Consider the following 19900-nt stretch of genomic DNA (forward strand, 5'->3'; position numbering starts at 1 on the left):
AGTTGCCAGCCAATCGCAGGGCACACAGAGACGAACAACCATTTGCACTCACACTCACACCTAGGGACAATTTAGAGTGTTCAATCAGCCTGCCACGCATGTTTTTGGAATGTGGGAGGAAACCGGAGCACCCGGAGAAAACCCACGCAGGCCCGGGGAGAACATGCAAACTCCACACAGGGAGCCCGGAGCTGGAATCGAACCCGGTACCTCTGCACTGTGAAGCCGACGTGCTAACCACTGGACTACCGGGCCGCCCACTGTGTATTTAAGAACCAACAATCTGTCTGCTGGTTGTCGGGATATTGTTATGCCTTGATGCTTCCTTGCCCATAGACTATTTTTTGCTATAGATCTCGTCGTGTTTCGCTCATGAACTCTCGGTACCATTGGTTTTGTAAGTATTGGATTTTATTTTGTGAATTGGCTTTCTCTTGCGTGTATTTTGGATACATTGTTTTGGTGTGTCTTCGCGATCCTTATTTTCCTCCCTTGCCTTTAGTGCAAGCGCTTTTTGTTGTTCGTTGTTTGTGCCCTCTGGTCCTTGTTTCGACCAGCGCTTTATGTTTCTACTTTGTCTGTGCGATTTTTGTACGTTAAATATTTTTGCTTCGGAGACCTTGTCTGGCGTCTACACTTTTGGGTTCCAAAACTTGATTCGGTTAGACCGAAACGTGACAGCACCTGCATCAATTCAATCTGACCTTCATAATCATGATCCGATATGATATCAAACTGTGATTTGTAAATGGTGGGATCTTTTTTTTTAATGTGCTTGGTTTGTTTTTGCGATACTTAAAATTGAAGTTCTGTAAAAGATGGCAAAATGGAACACGTTATATAGGTCCATCCATTTATTAGCAAGTTACATGCCATCAAAAAAGAAAATGGACAGAAATTGTCACCATGTTCATGGGCTTTCAAACTCAGTAAACCAGATGGTTTTTCAGCCACTGCTCGGTCAAGTCGTTCTTGTTCTTGATTTCGAGATACTGAGTGGAACACAAAAATGGAAAAAAACCCATCATTTTTCGGCTCCCTCGACCTACACAAGTCAGTGTGAGAAATGAGAAATCATCGTCACCTGGGTGGCATTCATCGCTTTCTTCGGGAGTTCCACGCTGGATACGTACACCATCACGGTCTTTGCGGAGCACCCTTCACATTCAATGCACAATAAGTATATTTGGGGGACATTCAACATACAGTCTTCATTTGACATAATGAGCACGAGTGTGCACACCCTCATATCTGGGGACGTGGCTTTGTTTGGAATTAATCCGTCAGGTTCAAACTCATGTTAACAGCAAATGAACTTCAGCTGTTCAACCCCCGCTTGAAATTATTTCTTCTTTTTGAATTGAGTTGTAGAGGGAAAAAAAGGTTTTCAAATACTTTATTGAGGTCTTGTTTTGTTAAATCACAAAAACCTCACATTTGAACAGGCGTGTGTTGACTTTATATCCACCACACCAGAGTGCTTTCATATCAATGTCAGTGGGGACCATGTGTCAACGCATTTGACCCCATGAGTGCCTTCCACTTAACTCCTTGCTTGTCATACAGAAAAATAAATTGAAATTTTAGCTAAAAAAAATATGGAAAATTTCAGCTTATGTTGTCTTTTTTTATGCAGGATATTTAGTTGCTTGTCACTCTTTTGAAAATTTGCCATTAAAGTGTTTGGATTTTTTTTTTTAAATACAGTGACCAAAAACATTGTGTTAAAATGGTCTTGCGCAATTCAGTACAATTTATTGATAACACTGATTGATCACCAAGTTCTACCAGGAAATGAGCTAAACTCAAATGCCTCGCACCATTCCCGAAAAGCACACGACTGCCATCTAGAGTTCAAATTCAACCTTTAAGAAGACATGATTGATGCAACAAAATAAATACTTACCGCCTGGGCTGGGGTCAGGGTTTACCAAAATCAGCGCACTGTGGTGTAGCTTTGAGTCGCTTGGGCGCAGGAAATCATAAGTATAGGCGATAATCTTGCGTAGCAGTCAAGGAAAAGTTTTCATGCTGTTAAAAAAACTGGGAATTTTTGGACACCTCACTGGCTCACAATTGGAAGTGTCATGCGACAGCAAAATTCAAATACAGTGCCATGAAAATGTATATTCCACTTCAAAAATTCTCAGTTTCCCCCACTTAAATGTTTTAGATCACCAAACAAACAAATCAGACAAATGGTCAACATAATAAAAAGAGAAAAATCGGTTTTAAATGGAATTTTGATATATTTGGGGTGGGGGGGGGGGGGGAGATTGGAGCTCCCTGGTCCTCTTTAAAAAAGCACTTGCACCCCTTGTTTAATCATGAATTCACTGAGGATGATCACACACACGTCTGATTACCTCCAGACCTGTTTGATCATGAAAACACAGAAGTAAAACCTGTTTGACAACTTAAAGTTGGCTAAAAGATCAGTGCTGGAGCCAAAAACTTTTCGCGGGGTTGGCCAGGGTGACACAATACCCCAAAGAGGGGTGGCCATGCATGGGTGCGTCATTTTTTATGATCCCCCCCACAGTCAGAGTTTCATGAAATAAAAGACTCACATATCCAGAACAATGTCCACCACGCACAGCAAGGTTCTGGACATGTGTGATTTCATGAAATTATGACCGTGGAGGAGCTATGATAAACACTGACTTCTGTGCCATGCTTTTTGTTTGCGATGGTAATGATTTTGACTAATGTTGACGCTAAGAATGAATGCTCTTGACAGATTTCTTTGAGAATTTACATTCAGATCAATTGTGCATTGAGTCTTTGAATGTGGAGTGAATACAAATAAGTTTTGGGAGCGTATTCAAAGGGTAGAGGAATACTACACCCATGTGAAAATAGCATAAAGATCATAGCTAATATAATTTCCAGCAAGGTGTGAGGGGTGGCTAAGGGCGTGGCCAGAGAGTGACCCCACCATGAAGTACCGCCCCTGCAAAAGATCTCAAAAAGTTGCAACAAACTCCCATGATCCAAAGAAATTCAACAACGGCTGAGATATCAATTGAGATCTCTCAGTCTGGAAAGCTACGATAAGAGCCACTATCCACAAATTGAGAGAGCATGGAACAATAATTAATCTTCTCAGGAGTGGCTGGTGGTGGTTGCGTGATAATCTCGGGGTGCAATACTCCTCCAGGACCGAGAAGACTTGCTGTCATTAATGAAATCCTTGAATTATGTTACCATGTGTAACAGCTTGAACAATGTCATGACCAATCATGCTAAATGAACACAGGTAATGGCCTTTGTTACTACTTTCGGATATCTGGGCTCATTCTCTGGAATCTTGTTTCTTAAATCATCCATCGAGATGTTCTGAAAGACAAATGTTGATTTTCAAAAGGGGCATTCAAGATCCAAATTCTTTCCAATAAAAAGTGTCACTTGCCTCGTGTTCCTGATCCAAAATCAAAAGTTGCTTTTCGACTTTCACTGCAATAGACATGATATACACTTCTGCATCAAGATACGGAACAGCATCAACGTCTATTTGAGTGAAGAAGCACTCACTAATCAGGGCGTGTTTGTGGTTCGTAAGACGTTTCAATTTCTGCTCGAGGTCATCATCCATCTGTATTCCCATCATGGCCTGTGGGGTTACAAACAGGATAAAACCGGCAAGTGATTCCCAACCAGCTCGTGTGCAGTGAGAGGCTCTCAAAAATTATTTTACCGGTAATTAAACGCAAATATGTCTCTGTTTATCTTTCTATGTCAACAAAGTATCATGACAGGCAGAACAATTTGATTAGCAGAAGACACTTTGACTTTGGGTAACATTTTTGTTCAAGGGTGTGCCATGAGATTCTTCGAATGTACAATGAGTCCCTTAGCTCAAACGTTGGAAAAAACTTAAATAGAAAAGAAAGAAACAAAGTAGAAAGGAATGATACAACATGAAACAACACGATCATGGAATTGCATCAGTTTTGCTCACCATTTTCCTGCTGATCTTTTTCCTCAGACTTCCTGACTGTATTAAAAAAAGTTAAAAAAGAAAAAAAAGCTTTAATATTCAACACAGATGTTATTCTATAGCTCTGTACACTCACACTTGCTCAATAAATACAAAATAGCAAACTGTCTTTGGAAATGAAAACCCTTTTGACTACTCGGGCGTGGTCCCGAAACCTCGTATAAATGACATTCCTAAGCCCCGTATCGGAAAACGATATTTGGGATCGCCAAAGTCCAATATTTGGTACATGAAATTACTCAGACATGTATATGGGAAAAAAAAGTGTTAACTTAGGTTGTGAGAGCAGTTTGAGGCCGGGCTAAGGAAGCTCTGCGAAGATCAATTTGGGACTTTCCCAGCAGTCTGGGAACGTCGCATGATATTCTGCAGCTAAAAGACAAATATATTTCTAAAAACGCATCACTCACTCGTGGAGTGCTTGACAATGCAAAAAAACGAAATGCGCCACTTGGCAAAATTGGTGTCATTTATGTCCTTGCAGCCCCACCCAATCTGTTCATTTTGAAACAATCCAAATTAATGATAAAGATTGGAAATTTAGGATTTATACATATGCATTTTCCACCACCAAATGCAAGCGAAATAGATTTGTGTTGCAAACTGCTTACCTGTTAAGGAGGGAGCAAAGCACGGCGAGCTTCGAAACTATTCAGGTGGATGTAAAGCACTGAATGTGCAGGTGTGAACTTGTCTAACATGTTTTCTTCTCTGCTTGTCATCTTTAATTGCCGTTTTGAAATGCCTTCTATGATACAGTTTAAGTCCAGTGCCCCTGCTGGCCAGGTCCAATTTAGCAGGTATGCGCTCAAAACTGCCGACAAGCATTTGCTCGCTTTGGTAGAAAATAAATTTGTTTAGGTTAAATTAGGTTAGTCTGATATCTTTACAATGGTGTGCAAACTCACTAAACATGAGTGAGGATCAAGCGGTTCGGAAGATGGATGGGATGGATGGATTTAGTTGCTTGTCACTCTTTTGAAAAATAGTCCTTAAAAGTATTTGGATTTTTTTTTTCTATACAATGACCAAAAAAATGTGTTCAATGCTCTTGAGCAATTCAGTACAATTGATTGATAACACTGATTAATCACATGATAATTTATTATTTTATACAATTTGCCGAGCGTCAGGGCAGAGGAGGTCGGCGGTCCGGTCGTGGATCGCGGTCTGCCAGTTGAGGAAGGCTGCCCTATACAAACCAAAAGTTGGAAAAATAAAAGTATAAAACACTTGAAAGGTAAAAGTGTTTGCTTACATGCAGACTTTTTCCCTTTCTGATTGAAATAAAAATTTATCTATTTATATTAATACAAAACAAGGGGTAGAACTAGATAAATTTGTTACTTCTTCCTACTCCTTTGAACATATGCTGTATGATGACTGTTTTCTTTTTTACACTTTTACTTACCTTCACTTTCTGCCAATTTATTACTGTATATTTTTATATGTTCAAGTAACAATAAACGAACAAACAAACGAATACTATCTAAAGCAAACAGCAAAATAGCAGGACCATCCACCCACCCATTTTCCAATCCGCTTCATCCTCACAAGGGTCGCTGGAGTGCTGGAGCCTATCCCAGCTGTCTTCGGGCAGCAGGCGGGAGACACCCTGAATTGGTTGCCAGCCAATCACAGGGCACACAAAGACGAACAACCATCCACGCTCACACTCACACCTAGAGACAATTTAAAGTAATAATAATAATAATGCATTTTATTTAAAAGCGCCTTTCATGCCACCCAAGGACACTGTACAAACAATAAGAAAATACAATGTAAAAATTTGTAAACGAGATGTTATATAAAAACAGGACATAAAATCATAAAAACATAGGAAATGGAAGAGCTATGTGTTGTAGGCAATCCTGAACAGGTGTGTTTTTAGTCGGGACTTGAAAGTGGAAAGAGGTGTGCAGTTTTGGAGGTCAGGAGGTAGGTTGTTCCAGAGCTTTGGAGCAGCGTGACTGAAGGCTCTGGCTCCCATGGTGATCAGTCGGGCAGGGGGCACTGACAGGCGGAGGGAGGACGAGGATCTGAGGGAGCGAGAGGGGATATGCACCTGGACCCACACGTGGCGCGACGAGGTGGGAAAAAGGTTCCCCAGGGGGCTAGTTGGGGATGGTAAGAAGGAAGCGCAAGCAAGGCGGGATGGACCAAAGACATTTGGGAGGGTGGGTGAAAGACGGACTGGTGGGGATTCACCCCCATCCAGGCCCTGAAAGCAAGAGGGGAGCAAGGAGCAGAAACAATAAAAGAAGAGAGAGGAATGAAAGAAGGGGAGAGAGGAGGAGAGGAAGGGCGGGGCGGGAAGGGGGAAACAGAACTGAGACTCGGGACAAGAACGGTGAACGAGTGATAGTCACATGGAATGTGAGGAGATTGAGTGTGAGAGAAACATTTAGAAAGCGGTTGAGGAGAGTAGCAGAAAGAGTCAACAAAGAAAACTGGGAAGTAGTGCTGATGACGGAACTAAAGGAGGGCTCAGGTTGGTATCGGTCTACCAACCTAGCTGGGGAACGGACGAACGAGAGATGGAGAGATGCAGACGAGATATGGGGAGCCAGGTGGGAATGGGAGGGAGGGAAAGACTGATAATTGGAGGAGACTTCAATGCGAGTGTGGGAGCGAATGTGAAGATAGGAGGAGTCTGTGGGGGGCATGGGTTGGGGAGGATGAATGAAGCCGGAAGGGATTTAATAGAATGGTGTCGGGAGCACGATCTGGCATACGTTAATAGCTATAGGAGGTTTAGAAGGAGGGGGACGTGGCGACACATGGCAAGCGGGAAATGGTATGAGTTGGATGGATTTCTTGTGAAAGGGAATGAGAGACATCGCATGGTGAAAAGGATGTGGACCATGAGTGAGTATGAATTGTCAGACCATAGACCGGTGTGTATGAAGGTGAATGGGGAGTGGAAGAGATGGAGGACAGAAGAGAGGGCCCAAAGGAGAAGGGTGCAAGCGAAGTGGGAGGTGTTGAAAGTGGAGGAGAAGAAAAGAGAATATGAGGAGAGGACAAGAGAGAAATTGGAGGAGTCGAACAAGGAAGGACGGGGAAAGGAGAGTGGGTGGACAGAGCTGGCGAACATAATGGTGGAAACAGCAGTGGAGGTATGTGGAAGGGAGAGAAGAGAAATATCCAATCCTTGGACGGTAGGGAGAGAGGAGGAGATAGAAGAGATGAAGAAGAGGATAGGGGAGAGGGGAGACAGAAGGAATAAGAAATTGGAGACACTGAATGCGAGGAGAAGGTTGAGAGTGAGGGGAGGAGGGAAAGGAGTGGGGGAGATGGAAGAAGAACTCACCAGGCTAAAAGCGGAAGTGAAGGAAACGCGAAAGGAATTGAAGAAGCTGCTGAGGAGACTGGAAAGAGACTGGTGGGAAAGAGTGATTGAGGACTGTCAGGAAGCATGTTCTAGAGGAAGGATTGGTGACATGTACAAATGTTTGAGGAAGTTGGGAAAAAGGGATAAACCGGCCGCTCGGAGCACGACGGTGACGACAGAGGAGTTCAGGGAGCATTTTGAAAGCGTGTCGAGAACCAAGAGTGATAGAAGAGGCAGTTCAAGGAGCAGTAGATCTCAGAGACGATAGCAGAGCGAGCGAAGCAAACGAGATCATGAATGAGGTGCCAGAGAGGGAAGAAATCATGGAGGCTATGGGGGAGATACGAGAGTCAGCACTGGGAGAAGATGGAGTGAGAATAGGATTTATACGGAGCGCGTGTGAGGAAGTGAGAGAAAGAGTGATTAAGATAGTGAGGCAGATGTTTGAGCAGAGGGCGGACCGATGGGAGGGTAGTGTAAAAGTGGGACTTATGGTACCGATACATAAGAAGGGGGATAGGAATGACAGAAACAACTACAGAGGAGTGTGCCTGCTGAGTATGGGCAGCAGGGTGTTAGGGAGAATATTAGCGAAGCGACTGAGTTGGTGGGCCGAACACCTGGGGCTCCTTGACGAAAACCAAGCGGGCTTTAGGAAAGGGAGGTCCGCAGCAGATGTAACGCAAATGATGGTACGCATTCAGGAGGATGTAGAAGATTGTAAAAAGAGAGTGACCCAGGAAGGGGTAAGGGACATGAAGGACAACGACGGCCATGTGCAAGACTGTTAGATTTTAAAAAGGCGTATCCGAGAGTGAGCAAACCAGCACTATGGATGTTACTTGAAAGGTACGGGTTGAAAGGCAGATGTCTGGACACCATTATGGACCTGCATGAGACGACAGAGTATAAGGTGAGGGGAAGGGAGGGAGTGAGTGGAGGATGGATGCCAGCGAGAGGGCTGAGGGAAGGATGCTCAATATCACCGATCCTCTTTAACATCTACCATCAGGCGGTGATGAGGCAGGCACTAGCAGCGAGGAATCAAGGTAACAGGGAGGAAAAAATGGTGGTGTGGAGGTGGATACCAGGAGGGTCATTCGCAGGTGACCATGGCTGGGAGAGAGGGAGCTCGGAAACAAAGGAAGTGAGGGTATCGAGCGCCTTGTTTGCGGACGACACTACTATAGTGGGGACGAAAGGAGAGATAGACGAGAGTGTAAGGAGAGTGAAAAGTGTAATGGCCCAGTGGGAAGAGAGGAATAATGAGGAGAAGGAGGAGGTGCTGGAGTTTGGAACGCTAGAGGGGGAGGAGATTAGAGTGTTGGGAAGCTTGATTGGGACTCGGGCAGATGTGAGAAACAGGATCAAGAGGGCAGGAAAGCTATGGGGGAGTGTGAAAGGGTGGTTGAAAGGGACACGACTATCTAAGAGGTGGCAAGGGAGAGTAGTAGAGGCGTGTGTGGAGAGCAGCTTGCTATATGACTGTCAGGTAAGAACATGGATGAAGAAGGATGTGGGGAAACTTCAGAAGTGGATGGATAGGTGCTACAGGTATGTGTGGAGTGATAGGAACGGAGAACCACTGAGGCAAATGCAAGAAAGAGGAGTGAATATGTATGATGTAAGGAAAATGTTGGGAGTAAAATCCATCGAGTGGAAAATCGAGAGGCGAGTGTTGCAGAGAATTGGACGTGATGCGTATGGGAAATGAAAGACTAACAAAAGCTATGGTATTGGGATGGTGGGAGGAACTGGAAGGAAGAGGGACGAGGATGGGGCGCAAAAGTAAAACGGTGTTGTACTGGAAGAGAGTGATGAGGGATGCAGGGATGGACTGGACGGAGGTAGAAAGATTGACGAGTGACAGGGAAGGATGGAAGCGGAGAGTGAGAGAGCGAATGGATCACCTGTATGAATGGGAAAATCAGAAAGGTCACAGATATGAGGCGGGAAGGAACGAGGAAAGACTGGAAAGGAATGTGAGGAGGGTGAATGATGGGTTGGTATGTCGGTATGACGGGTGCGGAAAAGTGTGCAGGAGTAGAGCTGGTCTAACCATGCACGAGAAACGCATACACCGCAGGAACGAGGAACAGGTGGAGTTTGAGTGCGAGAAGTGTGAGAAGAGGTTTGCGTCGAAAGGAAATAAAATGAGTCACCAAAGGAGTTGCACGGGAGGAGCGTATGAGGAGAAGGGAGAAAGGAGACAGTGTGGAGGGTGTGATAGGTGGGTGACGAAAGCAAACTATGCCAGACACGTGAGGGGGTGTGAAAGAGTCTGCAGAGAGTATGAGGGGGAGAGGGAAGGAGTGAGAGGGGAGGGAGCGGGCGTGGCGCGTGAAGGTAGGGCAGGGGAGGGGCGAAGGGCGAATGGGGAGGGGGGGCGTGGAGGGAGAAGGGTAGCTTGCGGGAGGTGTGGGAAGGAAATGTTGGCGGGGAACCTTGCGAGACGCCAAGGGGATTCGTGCCGGGTGTGGGACCCGGGAGGGGGGGCCAGTCCCTGACGGGGGCCGATTGCCCAGGATCGGATCGGATCGGATATGCACCTGGAGAAGGTCAGATAGGTAAGGAGGGGCCAGGTTGTGGATGGCCATATATGTATATAGAAGCAGTTTGTAGTTGATTCGATGTTGAACAGGGAGCCAGTGGAGCTGTTGGAGAACGGGGGTGATGTGCTGGTGGGAAGATGTTTTTGTGATGATACGAGCAGAGGCGTTCTGAACCAGCTGGATTTTATGAAGGGACTTTTGAGGTAGACCGAAGAGGAGAGCGTTGCAGTAATCAAGGCGGGATGTGACAAGACTGTGGACAAGGATAGCAGTGGTGCGGGGGGTGAGGGAAGGGCGAAGTCTGGTAATATTGCGGAGGTGGAAATAAGCAGTGCAGGTGATGGTGTTGATATGTGACTGGAAGGTGAGCGTACTATCCAGGATGACACCCAGACTCTTAACCTGGGGGGAGGGGGACACGAGGGAACTGTCAATGTTGAAGGAAAAACTGTTTACTTTGGATAAAGTGGATTTGGTGCCAAGAAGGAGGACTTCAGTTTTATTAGCAGTTAATTTAAGAAAGTTTGTTGTGAACCATGTTTTGAGTTCGGAGAGGCAAGAGATGAGGGAGGGGGGTGGTAGTATGGAGTTTGGCTTGCAGGAGAGGTAGAACTGGGTGTCATCAGCAAAGCAGAGTGTTCAATCAGCCTGCTATGCATATTTTTGGAATGTGGGAGGAAACCGGAGCACCCGGAGAAAACCCACGCAGGCCCGGGGAGAACATGCAAACTCCACACAGGGAGGCCGGAGCTGGAATCGAACCCGGTACCTCTGCACTGTGAAGCCGACGTGCTATATATATATAGATATATCTATATCTATATATATTTTTTTTTAAATCCTCGTCTCACCCCTTGGGTGGTGTCCGTCCCTCATTCAGCTCGGGTCCTCTACCAGAGGCCAGGAAGCTTTTGAGGGTTCTGCGCAGTATCCTAGCTGTTCGCAGCACTGCACATTTCTGGACTGAGATGTCCGATGTTGTTCCCGGGATCTGTTGCAACCACTCATCTAGTTTGGGGGTCACTGCCCCGAGTGCTCCGACCACCATGGGCACGACTGTCACCTTTACCTTACAGGCTCTCTCCAACTCCTCTCTGAGCCCTTAGTATTTCTCGAGTTTCTCGTGTTCCTTCTTTCTGATGTTTCCATCACTTGGGACCGCTACATCCACCACAACGGCTTTCCTCAGTCCTTTATCTATGATCGCGATATCTGGCTTTTTCGCCATTACCATCTTGTCAGTCTGGACCTGGAAGTCCCACAGGATCTTCGCTCTGTTATTCTCCACCACCTTCGGAGGTGTTTCCCATTTTGACCTTGGGGTTTCCAGTCCATACTCCGCACAGATGTTTCGGTAGACTATGCCAGCCACCTGGTTATGGCGTTCCATGTAGGCTTTCCCTGCCAGCATCTTACACCCTGCAGTTATGTGTTGGATCGTCTCAGGTGCCTCTTTGCACAACCTACACTTGGGTCTTGTCTGGTGTGGTATATCTGGGCCTCAATGGCTCTGGTGCTCAGGGCCTGCTCCTGAGCAGCCAGGATGAGTGCCTCTGTGCTGTCCTTCAGGCCATCCCTCTCTAGCCACTGATAGGACTTCTTGAGATCGGCCACTTCAGTTATGGTCCGGTGGTACATCCCGTGTAGGGGCTTGTCCTCCCATGATGGTCCCTCTTCGGGCTCCTCATCCTCTGTTCCCCATTGTCTGAGACATTCTCTGAGTACGTCATCCGTTGGAGCCTTCTCCTTGATCTATTCATGGAGCTTGGATTTTCATCCTGGATAGTGGCTCTCACACTTACTAGTCCCCGGCCTCCTTCATTTCGGCTTGCGTAGAGTCTCAGGGTGCTGGATTTGGGATGGAACCCTCCATGCATGGTTAGGAGCTTTCGGGTCTTAACGTCCGTGGTCTGAATTCTCTTCCTTTGGCCACCTTATTATTCCTGCAGGGTATCTGATCACTGGCAGGGCATAGCTGTTTATTGCCCGGGTCTTATTCTTGCCATTGAGCTGGCTTCTTAGGACTTGCCTCACTCGCTGGAGGTATTTTGGCCGTAGCCGCTTTCCTTGTTGCCAGTTCGAGGTTGCCATTGGCTTGTGGTATACCGAGGTACTTGTAGCTGTCCTCAATGTCTGCTATTGTTCCTTCGGGGAGTGAGACCCCTTCAGTGCGGACTACCTTTCCTCTCTTAGTCACCATCCGACTACATTTCTCAAGCCCGAATGACATCCCGATGTCGCTGCTGTAGATCCTGGTTGTGTGGATCAGGGAATCTATGTCCCTTTCGCTCTTAGCATACAGCTTTATGTCATCCATGTAGAGGAGGTGACTGATTGTAGCTCCATTTCTGAGGCGGTATCCATAGCCTGTCTTGGTGATTACTTGGCTTAGGGGGTTCAGTCCTATGCAGAACAGCAGTGGGGACAGTGCATCACCTTGGTATATGCCACATTTGATGGACACTTGGGTAAGTGGCTTGCCTTTGGCTTCAAGTGTGGTTTTCCACATCCTCATCGAGTTCGCAACGAAGGCTCTTAGGGTCCTGTTCACCTTATACAACTCCAAGCATTCAGTGATCCATGTATGTGGCATCGAGTCATAGGCTTTCTTGTAATCAATCCAGGCTGTGCACAGGTTGGTACGTCAGGACCTGCAGTCTTGTGCGACTGTTCTGTCAACCAGGAGCTGATGTTTGGCTCCTCTGGTATCTCTACCAATGCCCTTCTGTGCTTCGTTCATGTATTGATCCATGTGTCCACTTATCTTAGCCGCAGTGATGCCTGACATGAGCTTCCATGTTGTGGAGAGACAGGTTATTGGCCGATAGTTGGATGGGACTGCACCCTTCGAGGGATCCTTCATGATCAGGATCGTTCGCCCTTCGGTTAGCCATTCTGGGTGAGTCCCATCCCTCAGCAGCTGGTTCATTTGTACTGCTAGGCGCTCATGGAGTGCTGTGAGTTTCTTTAGCCAGTAGGTGTGGACCATGTCTGGGCCTGGTGCTGTCCAGTTCTTCATATCTGAGACTCTTTCCTGTATGTCTGCCACTGTTATGGTAACTGGGTTCTGTTCAGGGAGGTTGCTGTGCTCCTCTCTCAGGGTCGCCAGCCATTGTGCACTGCTGTTATGTGCAACCTCCTTCTCCCATATGCCTTTCCAGTACCTTTCAGTTTGCAGTCTTGGTGGGTCAGCTCTGTTGTTAGGACCCTGCCACTGAGCGTACACTTTCGCAGGTTGTGTTGCGAACAGCCTGTTTATTCGTCTGGCCTCATTCTCTTTCGTGTACCGCTTTAGGCGACTGGACAAGGCTTGGAGCCTTTGTTTGGCAGTTTCGAGTGCTTCAGGTATGGTCATCTGGATGTACCTCTCGGGTATCGGCCTTTTCATCACACCTCTCTGGGCCTCCGTCAATTGACTCACATCTTTCTGGGCAGCCTTGATCTTAGCCTCCAACCGTCTTTTCCATGGTGGATAACGTATCTCATGGCTTCCATGGTTGCTCTTATATCCCAGAGTCTCCAGGATCACTGATGCTGAAGCGTATATCAGCTCATTGGTTTCTGTGATCGTTACGGTAGGGATCACCCTCAGTGCTGCATTCACACTTTCTATGAGACTTTCAGATGGTACTTCACATAGCCGTTGTAATCGGTTTCTAGGTTGCCCAGCTTTTATTCTCGCCATGATCTTAGCTTTCAGGTCAATTGCTGCCTCGCTCAGCATTTCATTCATTGGGGCTGGCCACCCAATCTCATCATCTGCATTCATTGGGGCTTGCCTCCCAATCTCTTGTATGACCTCCTCCTCTGATCTGGCAGCCTGGGGCCCTTCACCATGGAACCTGCGTTGTACCTCATCAATCTCAAGTTGTGACAGCAGTTGCCGTTCGTGGATGTTGGAACACTGAGCTACGAGTTGTTTCGTGGTCAACCGTGACTGTGGGTTTCGAAGTAATCATTTAGCCCACATTCTCTGCATGTAACCCCTCTGACTAGGGTTGCTTGAGTAGTAGCATTCCAACAGAGCCATGTTATCGCATCTCGCCCATCTCCGCTTTGTTCCAGTAGCCCATATATATATATATATATATATTAGAGCTGTTAGGTTAGCGTGTTTTTATTGGCATTAACTTAAATGAATTTTAACGGGATTAAATTTTTTCTTGCGAGATTAACGCGGCACACGTCACAAGCGGATGTTACGGTGCTCTATAAATACACCAGAAACAAAGCAACAAGCGCGCTGCAGAAGTCCACGCCCTCGTCTGTTTTGCCAGCCACGGCTGCGCGAGACACCGAAAACGGATACTTAAAGAGTTTATGAATGGAAAGTTTACCTTTAAATAGTTGCCATATTGCTCCACTGACAAGACCAAAGTTATCTGTTCTTCTCTCTCTCTGTATCATACAGGTATACGATGTATGTCACTGACGCGATTGTTACTTGTTTGGAACTATTTTGTGTGGAAGGTTACAGCGTTCCGTGTCCATATAAATAGAGCGGGTGGAGCTTCTCTGTGTAGTGTGTTCGTCTGACAGTGACAGTGCGCTACAGTGGTAGCGACCTAGCGAAAGTAAAACGTCTCCAGTGTTGTCATCGAACCAAGTGTAGTCATTTGAAATGAGGTCTACACAAAACCGTAGAGAGACTTCCGCGCAAGAAGGACCAACACAATCAACATAGCCTGACTATGTTAGGGGGAGTGAACCCCCCCCTTTCAGAGTGGTTTGCCCCTGCAGCACGGGGGAAGTGCGTGTGCTTGTTTGTACGGCCGGCAGTTTCGAATACAGCGGCACATAATGAACAGTGTGTCCGGTGTCTCGTTATTCTTCAACAAACATACAGAAACAGACTGCTGTGTTGAAAGCAAACTTGAGAAAAACGATGTATGCAACCATGGTTTAAATCCAGTATAGGCTGAGTACTAGTGTACCTTAGATGTGCACTTTATAATGTTATATTGCTCTGTTTTGATTTCATTAAAAAAAAGCTGTTAAAGCAGCTGTTGTGTGACAAAATATTTTTTCACCGTTATTGATGGACAGTAATATTGTGTGAGAGATTATGTGTGAATAACTGCACCAAGTGAAAAATGTTCATGTAAAATTGAAAATCGAAATTGTTATTTCATTAAATATTTGCATTTGGCACATAGAAAACTGATTCATGATTCCATGTTGATGAGAGCATTAAAATGGGGAAAAAATAGGACAAAAAAAATGTAAAAGGAAATTCAGAAACGATAAAAAATGTGTGAGTAACCACGATTAATTTTTTTGTTCATTTGAGTTAATTATGACAGTTGCATTTTTAATTCGATTAAATATTTTAATCGTTTGACAGCTCTAATATATATATGTATATGTATATATACAGGTATATACAGTATAGAGAGAGAGAGATAGGAAAAGATAAATCCATGCTTGCGTCAAAATCTGCACGAGTTACATCTCAAGAAATTACAATGTTGGAAATGTGTTATGTACTTTCATTACACACTGAGAAAAATATTTTATCCATTAAATATTAATTTACAACGAACAAAACAAACCCCCAAAATTTACAGACACAATCAAAATTATTTTTATCATGTAAAGGGTAGCAATTGGCCTTCTGAGAATTACTTTCCTGTAATCTGAGTTTAATTGTTTGAAATGAGCTGTAGTACGGATTTTTCCCCACACAAGATACAAATTTGTTGACACGCACCTGTCATGTTCCTGTCCTTGGCCTGGCCAGCAGGTGGCAGTCTGAGCAGACTTTCTGGCTGCACACCTGCTGCCAATCTTTCAATCAAGGAACTGTGTATTTATCCATCCATCCATTTTCTGAACCGCTTAGTCCTCACTAGGGTCGCGGGGGGTGCTGGAGCCTATCCCAGCCGTCTTCGGGCAGTAGGCGGGACACCCTGGATCAGTTGCCAGCCAATCGCAGGGCACACAGAGACGAACAACCATTTGCACTCACACTCACACCTAGGGACAATTTAGAGTGTTCAATCAGCCTGCCACGCATGTTTTTGGAATGTGGGAGGAAACCGGAGCACCCGGAGAAAACCCACGCAGGCCCGGGGAGAACATGCAAACTCCACACAGGGAGGCCGGAGCTGGAATCGAACCCGGTACCTCTGCACTGTGAAGCCGACGTGCTAACCACTGGACTACCGGGCCGCCCACTGTGTATTTAAGAACCAACAATCTGTCTGCTGGTTGTCGGGATATTGTTATGCCTTGATGCTTCCTTGCCCATAGACTATTTTTTGCTATAGATCTCGTCGTGTTTCGCTCATGAACTCTCGGTACCATTGGTTTTGTAAGTATTGGATTTTATTTTGTGAATTGGCTTTCTCTTGCGTGTATTTTGGATACATTGTTTTGGTGTGTCTTCGCGATCCTTATTTTCCTCCCTTGCCTTTAGTGCAAGCGCTTTTTGTTGTTCGTTGTTTGTGCCCTCTGGTCCTTGTTTCGACCAGCGCTTTATGTTTCTACTTTGTCTGTGCGATTTTTGTACGTTAAATATTTTTGCTTCGGAGACCTTGTCTGGCGTCTACACTTTTGGGTTCCAAAACTTGATTCGGTTAGACCGAAACGTGACAGCACCTGCATCAATTCAATCTGACCTTCATAATCATGATCCGATATGATATCAAACTGTGATTTGTAAATGGTGGGATCTTTTTTTTTAATGTGCTTGGTTTGTTTTTGCGATACTTAAAATTGAAGTTCTGTAAAAGATGGCAAAATGGAACACGTTATATAGGTCCATCCATTTATTAGCAAGTTACATGCCATCAAAAAAGAAAATGGACAGAAATTGTCACCATGTTCATGGGCTTTCAAACTCAGTAAACCAGATGGTTTTTCAGCCACTGCTCGGTCAAGTCGTTCTTGTTCTTGATTTCGAGATACTGAGTGGAACACAAAAATGGAAAAAAACCCATCATTTTTCGGCTCCCTCGACCTACACAAGTCAGTGTGAGAAATGAGAAATCATCGTCACCTGGGTGGCATTCATCGCTTTCTTCGGGAGTTCCACGCTGGATACGTACACCATCACGGTCTTTGCGGAGCACCCTTCACATTCAATGCACAATAAGTATATTTGGGGGACATTCAACATACAGTCTTCATTTGACATAATGAGCACGAGTGTGCACACCCTCATATCTGGGGACGTGGCTTTGTTTGGAATTAATCCGTCAGGTTCAAACTCATGTTAACAGCAAATGAACTTCAGCTGTTCAACCCCCGCTTGAAATTATTTCTTCTTTTTGAATTGAGTTGTAGAGGGAAAAAAAGGTTTTCAAATACTTTATTGAGGTCTTGTTTTGTTAAATCACAAAAACCTCACATTTGAACAGGCGTGTGTTGACTTTATATCCACCACACCAGAGTGCTTTCATATCAATGTCAGTGGGGACCATGTGTCAACGCATTTGACCCCATGAGTGCCTTCCACTTAACTCCTTGCTTGTCATACAGAAAAATAAATTGAAATTTTAGCTAAAAAAAATATGGAAAATTTCAGCTTATGTTGTCTTTTTTTATGCAGGATATTTAGTTGCTTGTCACTCTTTTGAAAATTTGCCATTAAAGTGTTTGGATTTTTTTTTTTAAATACAGTGACCAAAAACATTGTGTTAAAATGGTCTTGCGCAATTCAGTACAATTTATTGATAACACTGATTGATCACCAAGTTCTACCAGGAAATGAGCTAAACTCAAATGCCTCGCACCATTCCCGAAAAGCACACGACTGCCATCTAGAGTTCAAATTCAACCTTTAAGAAGACATGATTGATGCAACAAAATAAATACTTACCGCCTGGGCTGGGGTCAGGGTTTACCAAAATCAGCGCACTGTGGTGTAGCTTTGAGTCGCTTGGGCGCAGGAAATCATAAGTATAGGCGATAATCTTGCGTAGCAGTCAAGGAAAAGTTTTCATGCTGTTAAAAAAACTGGGAATTTTTGGACACCTCACTGGCTCACAATTGGAAGTGTCATGCGACAGCAAAATTCAAATACAGTGCCATGAAAATGTATATTCCACTTCAAAAATTCTCAGTTTCCCCCACTTAAATGTTTTAGATCACCAAACAAACAAATCAGACAAATGGTCAACATAATAAAAAGAGAAAAATCGGTTTTAAATGGAATTTTGATATATTTGGGGTGGGGGGGGGGGGGGGGGGAGATTGGAGCTCCCTGGTCCTCTTTAAAAAAGCACTTGCACCCCTTGTTTAATCATGAATTCACTGAGGATGATCACACACACGTCTGATTACCTCCAGACCTGTTTGATCATGAAAACACAGAAGTAAAACCTGTTTGACAACTTAAAGTTGGCTAAAAGATCAGTGCTGGAGCCAAAAACTTTTCGCGGGGTTGGCCAGGGTGACACAATACCCCAAAGAGGGGTGGCCATGCATGGGTGCGTCATTTTTTATGATCCCCCCCACAGTCAGAGTTTCATGAAATAAAAGACTCACATATCCAGAACAATGTCCACCACGCACAGCAAGGTTCTGGACATGTGTGATTTCATGAAATTATGACCGTGGAGGAGCTATGATAAACACTGACTTCTGTGCCATGCTTTTTGTTTGCGATGGTAATGATTTTGACTAATGTTGACGCTAAGAATGAATGCTCTTGACAGATTTCTTTGAGAATTTACATTCAGATCAATTGTGCATTGAGTCTTTGAATGTGGAGTGAATACAAATAAGTTTTGGGAGCGTATTCAAAGGGTAGAGGAATACTACACCCATGTGAAAATAGCATAAAGATCATAGCTAATATAATTTCCAGCAAGGTGTGAGGGGTGGCTAAGGGCGTGGCCAGAGAGTGACCCCACCATGAAGTACCGCCCCTGCAAAAGATCTCAAAAAGTTGCAACAAACTCCCATGATCCAAAGAAATTCAACAACGGCTGAGATATCAATTGAGATCTCTCAGTCTGGAAAGCTACGATAAGAGCCACTATCCACAAATTGAGAGAGCATGGAACAATAATTAATCTTCTCAGGAGTGGCTGGTGGTGGTTGCGTGATAATCTCGGGGTGCAATACTCCTCCAGGACCGAGAAGACTTGCTGTCATTAATGAAATCCTTGAATTATGTTACCATGTGTAACAGCTTGAACAATGTCATGACCAATCATGCTAAATGAACACAGGTAATGGCCTTTGTTACTACTTTCGGATATCTGGGCTCATTCTCTGGAATCTTGTTTCTTAAATCATCCATCGAGATGTTCTGAAAGACAAATGTTGATTTTCAAAAGGGGCATTCAAGATCCAAATTCTTTCCAATAAAAAGTGTCACTTGCCTCGTGTTCCTGATCCAAAATCAAAAGTTGCTTTTCGACTTTCACTGCAATAGACATGATATACACTTCTGCATCAAGATACGGAACAGCATCAACGTCTATTTGAGTGAAGAAGCACTCACTAATCAGGGCGTGTTTGTGGTTCGTAAGACGTTTCAATTTCTGCTCGAGGTCATCATCCATCTGTATTCCCATCATGGCCTGTGGGGTTACAAACAGGATAAAACCGGCAAGTGATTCCCAACCAGCTCGTGTGCAGTGAGAGGCTCTCAAAAATTATTTTACCGGTAATTAAACGCAAATATGTCTCTGTTTATCTTTCTATGTCAACAAAGTATCATGACAGGCAGAACAATTTGATTAGCAGAAGACACTTTGACTTTGGGTAACATTTTTGTTCAAGGGTGTGCCATGAGATTCTTCGAATGTACAATGAGTCCCTTAGCTCAAACGTTGGAAAAAACTTAAATAGAAAAGAAAGAAACAAAGTAGAAAGGAATGATACAACATGAAACAACACGATCATGGAATTGCATCAGTTTTGCTCACCATTTTCCTGCTGATCTTTTTCCTCAGACTTCCTGACTGTATTAAAAAAAGTTAAAAAAGAAAAAAAAGCTTTAATATTCAACACAGATGTTATTCTATAGCTCTGTACACTCACACTTGCTCAATAAATACA

The 19900-nt window shown here is 44.6% G+C and overlaps 2 protein-coding genes across 20 annotated transcripts in view; one reads left to right on the forward strand and one right to left on the reverse strand.

Moving 5' to 3' along the window:
* The window catches only part of paf1 (PAF1 homolog, Paf1/RNA polymerase II complex component), a 50392-nt gene extending 44904 nt beyond the window's left edge, over nt 1–5488 (forward strand). Inside the window, exon 15 of the transcript XR_007964269.1 lies at nt 5178–5488. The gene's annotated coding sequence lies outside the window, so the exon portion shown is untranslated. The remainder of the gene's footprint in view (nt 1–5177) is intronic.
* The window catches only part of gmfg (glia maturation factor, gamma), a 73718-nt gene that overhangs the window by 30765 nt on the left and 23053 nt on the right, over nt 1–19900 (reverse strand). For 3 of the 19 annotated variants that reach the window (XM_052077593.1, XM_052077594.1, XM_052077591.1), the window contains exon 2: nt 3962–3997. The exons of 1 other annotated variant lie outside the window; for it this stretch is intronic. In XM_052077593.1, the coding sequence (XP_051933553.1) occupies nt 3962–3964 (3 nt within the window). In that variant the 5' untranslated portion in view covers nt 3965–3997. Of the gene's footprint in view, nt 1–836; nt 993–1084; nt 1159–1906; nt 2002–3289; nt 3340–3412; nt 3457–3534; nt 3614–3961; nt 3998–4611; nt 4871–16638; nt 16795–16886; nt 16961–17708; nt 17804–19095; nt 19146–19218; nt 19263–19340; nt 19420–19767; nt 19804–19900 lie in introns of those variants that run through there. 15 more of the 19 variants (XM_052077588.1, XM_052077590.1, XM_052077589.1 and 12 more) reach the window with 10 other exon arrangements.

Source organism: Hippocampus zosterae, chromosome 10, assembly GCF_025434085.1.
Source record: "Hippocampus zosterae strain Florida chromosome 10, ASM2543408v3, whole genome shotgun sequence".
Taxonomy (NCBI): domain Eukaryota; kingdom Metazoa; phylum Chordata; class Actinopteri; order Syngnathiformes; family Syngnathidae; genus Hippocampus; species Hippocampus zosterae.